Source organism: Orycteropus afer, unplaced genomic scaffold, assembly GCF_000298275.1.
Source record: "Orycteropus afer afer isolate SDZICR_OR568_19922 unplaced genomic scaffold, OryAfe1.0 scaffold00206, whole genome shotgun sequence".
Taxonomy (NCBI): Eukaryota; Metazoa; Chordata; class Mammalia; order Tubulidentata; family Orycteropodidae; genus Orycteropus; species Orycteropus afer.
In genome coordinates this window covers 1,935,110-1,938,764 of record NW_006921793.1, presented here as the reverse complement: position 1 = coordinate 1,938,764, position 3,655 = coordinate 1,935,110, and the positions used below count along the sequence as shown (strand labels likewise).

At 42.3% G+C, this 3,655-nt stretch overlaps 1 protein-coding gene across 1 annotated transcript in view; it reads left to right on the top strand.

The window, feature by feature from the left end:
- Positions 1–721: 721 nt before the first annotated feature.
- PCCA (propionyl-CoA carboxylase subunit alpha) overlaps positions 722–3,655 on the top strand; it is a 785,038-nt gene continuing 782,104 nt past the window's right edge. Inside the window, exon 1 of the mRNA XM_007948152.2 lies at positions 722–826. Coding sequence (XP_007946343.1) covers positions 722–826 — 105 coding nt within the window. The remainder of the gene's footprint in view (positions 827–3,655) is intronic.

Here is a 3,655-nt window from a genome sequence, read left to right as displayed (position 1 = left end):
AGTGGCTGGCTGATCTTTTGGTTAGCAGTTTGGTGGTTTGACCACTGCACCACCGGGATATAATTCTAGTTTTGCATAATTCCCCTGACATGCAGATAGTAACTGACAGAGGTAGGATTTGAACTCAGATTTTAGATTCTAGACCTAGACCTTTTTGTGTTATTACACTTGTCCCAAACCTTACCTTGGTTTGGTGCTTTGTATTTTACACTTTAAAATATATAGGAGCATATTTTGGGCATATATCTGGAACTTAGGACAGCCATGATTCCAGGGTACCTATGGGATGAGGAGAGGAGTTACAGGGCCGGGGGAAACTTACTGACATTAACTCCCAAGGCTATATGTCGGACGCTAAGTGGACGCTGTTACAATAAGGGGTTTACCCCAAATAGGCTCCGATAAACTATTGCTCGAACTCGGCCGTTTCATCTAGCCTTTCTCATCTCGGGGGCTGGATCAGGCTGTGGTCTCGCTCTCTTCTCCCCGCTGGCTTCGCGACGCCAGCCGCCTCCCTGTGGGTAGCAGCCCCCGCCGGCCAGGCCCTAGGCTCTGGACTCTGTTGGTTTGGCCAGTTCCCCTCCCAACCCTGTCTCGGCGCGGCAAGGGGCGGGAGCAGAGGCACCCTGGCTCGTGATTGGCCGAAGCCAAGGCGCACCCCTTCTTCGCCCCGTGCGGCGGGGTGAGAGGTCAGGCAGAAAGCAGGTAGGCAGTGGCGACAATGGCGGGAGTCGGGATAGGGGCTGTATCGTTGGTCGCGGCGGGACAGCGTGGTCTGCGGCCACCGCAGCTGCTGGTACGGAACGCGGCGCTGTGGACCCGGAAGGTGAGGAACTACTGGGCATTCTGGCAGGCCTGGGCTTCACTTTGCTTCCAGCCCTGCATCGCCTCTTGGTGACCATTGTGCCGGATGTATGCTGGCTCGTCCTCCGCTTCAGTTTCTCAGTACGTTCCCTTGCGAACCTCTGGCCCTCAGGTCCGGGGCTGCCCGAGACTCATGTCCCTCCTCGCCGGGCCCCAACAGCCATCACCCGGGTTCTGCGTTGGTCTGCGCCGCTCACGCTCATTCTCCTCGGAGTTCTTTGCAGTTTGATTCCTTTGGCTTATGGAAGCGGACAGCTGTGTGTTTTTGCATACTTGAGAGCTGCTGCAATGACCCGATGAGCTGCTGCAACCTGGCTGTAAATTGTTTTTTGTGTTCCAGTTTTTCTGCCTTGAGGTATTTACTGGCTTTATCTTAAGCTTTCCAGAGTGTGTGTTAAGTGTCTTTCTTTAAAGGGACATGTGAACTGTCGCTGGAGTAGAATTAGGGTTGTGAGTTTATCTTAATTTTTAAAATACTATGTGATGTCAGTATTCCTAATAAATTTTACGTTTGAGTTGAAAGCCTGTTTTAGTTATATTACATCACAGTATACTGCATATAAATACTTTCTCTAAATTTACTTTTCTTTTCTATGTGCTGTTTAGCCTGTTTCTTGTATTGGTTCTAAACACATTTTACCAATGTTTTTTATGCCCTAGAGTTTCATAGTAGCAGCCTTGACTTGAATGTTGGAGTGTTTGTGTTTGGCTTTTAATATTTTTTCTCTTCATCTTGGAGTCTTTTGTAATTTCTGAGAATATTGATGCAAATAGTTAACGATGCTAACCAAAAGGTTGGCAATTTGAACCCACTCAGAGGTACCTGAAAAATCAGCATTAAAAACTAAATGGAGTATACTTTTACTCTGATGCACATGAGGTCACCATGAATTGCAATCTACTCTTTGGCAACTGATTGTTACTTTATAATAAATAAGCTCTGATTTTTCTTGCCAGTATTTTCTTTTAATTGTGTTGGCAGAAATTGTGTCTTTTCCGTTTGTTCCTAGCACAGTGTTTGATGAAATAGGTGCTGAATGTGTTTTACTGTTTGAAGTCAAGTTATGTTTGTGCCAGCAGATAATTCTTCCTTGAGGTGAGAGCAATCTCTGAAGTTCACAATAGCTTTAGCTGCTTATTTGCTTGTCTTAGTATTTCCATTCTATGAACTTGAAATGTGCTCTACTGAGTCTAGGTTTGAAGCAGAGACTTTTGAAGATTTTTAACCTCTTTCCCCCTTTGCTCCTACCCTGTCAGCCTGTTATATGTTGGAAAGCACACAGCTAAATCTGGACTGTAGAGAATTCTAGATTTTCTTTTAGCCAATTAATGGATGTTGTTTAGTTTCAGGGTATGTGTAGGGTTCACTTTTCAGGCTTATTTCTTTTGTGTTTCAGCTTGGTCTTCATTTTTCAGTGGGTGTGGGATATTGGTTATATAATAATTGTTGTAATTTATTGAAGTCTTGTTTGTTTCATATGCTTTTCGTATATTATCTCTTATCCATATGACAACTAGGTAAATCCCAATTCTATTGAGGTGGAAACAAAGCTCAGAGCAGTTGAATAAATTGCTTATGGGCACAGTTGGCTCAGGTAGAATCTGAATCTTGGATAGTCTGGTTCCACAGCCTTGCTTTTCCAATTACAAATTATCTCAAATGAGTGATGATCCCATTGCTTGGTACATTCCCTAACTAAATGCTTACCTTTTGTTATTGTTGTTATTGGGTGTCCTGTACTGAATTCTGACTCATGGAGACCGCATGTGACATACATGTAGTGCTGCCCTATAGAGTTTTCTTGGCTGTAATCTTTACGGCAACACATTGCCAGGTCTTTTGGTGGACTGCTGGAAGGGCTCCATCTGCCAACCTTTGGTTAGCGTTTGAGTGCTTAACTATTTGTGCCAACTAGGTCTCCTTAAACCTTTTTTTTTTCTTTTAATTTCCTACTGTGATTTGGATGAAAGTTTCCTTGCATACCCTTTATGTTCTTTGAAATTTGTAAGTTTCTTTCAATATGGGTCAAGATGGAAGAAAGCATATTTGAATGCTTTAGAATTGCCTGGAGGTAAAGCTTTCCAACATGCTGATAAATTTCTGACAAAGCATTTGGGAAAAATATCTAAGATTATTGCAGAAACAAGTTGCAGTTTTTGGTGTAATATAAAAACAAAAGACCCAGTGCCATCGAGTCAATTCCAACAGTAAATCCTTATGGGAGTAGATTGCCCCACCTTCCTTCTGTGGAGTGGCTGGTGGGTTTGAACCACCAAGCTTCTGGTTAGCAGTCAAATGCCTTAGGCACTGTACCACCAGAGCTCCTCTTGTGTAATACAGTATTGGTAAAAATTTGTGTATTTTTTGCATCTACTTTTTGGGGTTTTTAAGAGTTCATAACAGACAAGTGATTGGTAAAAACTTCTACAACCTTTTTCTAAATAAGGGTGACATTTTGATGAAGAGAGTGAAGGTGTTGTTTCAGATGATTTATTTATTCAGTTTAAATCAGGCTAAGAAGAAGAACAGGAATGAAAAAATAAATTTGGGAAGGAAATGTGTTTTTTTGGTAGAAACAGTGGCTGTTTTTTAGGTCAGTGATAAAAGATAAAATTGGAGTTGCAGTATTATGTGAATTCAGAGTGATACAGTATGATGAGTTAATATTTAATTGAATAAATACTCAGTCTTGGAACCCTAAACTGGGATTTGGAAGAAGGAAGAAGAAATGATAGGATTTAGAGGAGTGACATGATGTTGTTGTTGTTGTTGTTATGTGCCGTCGAGTCG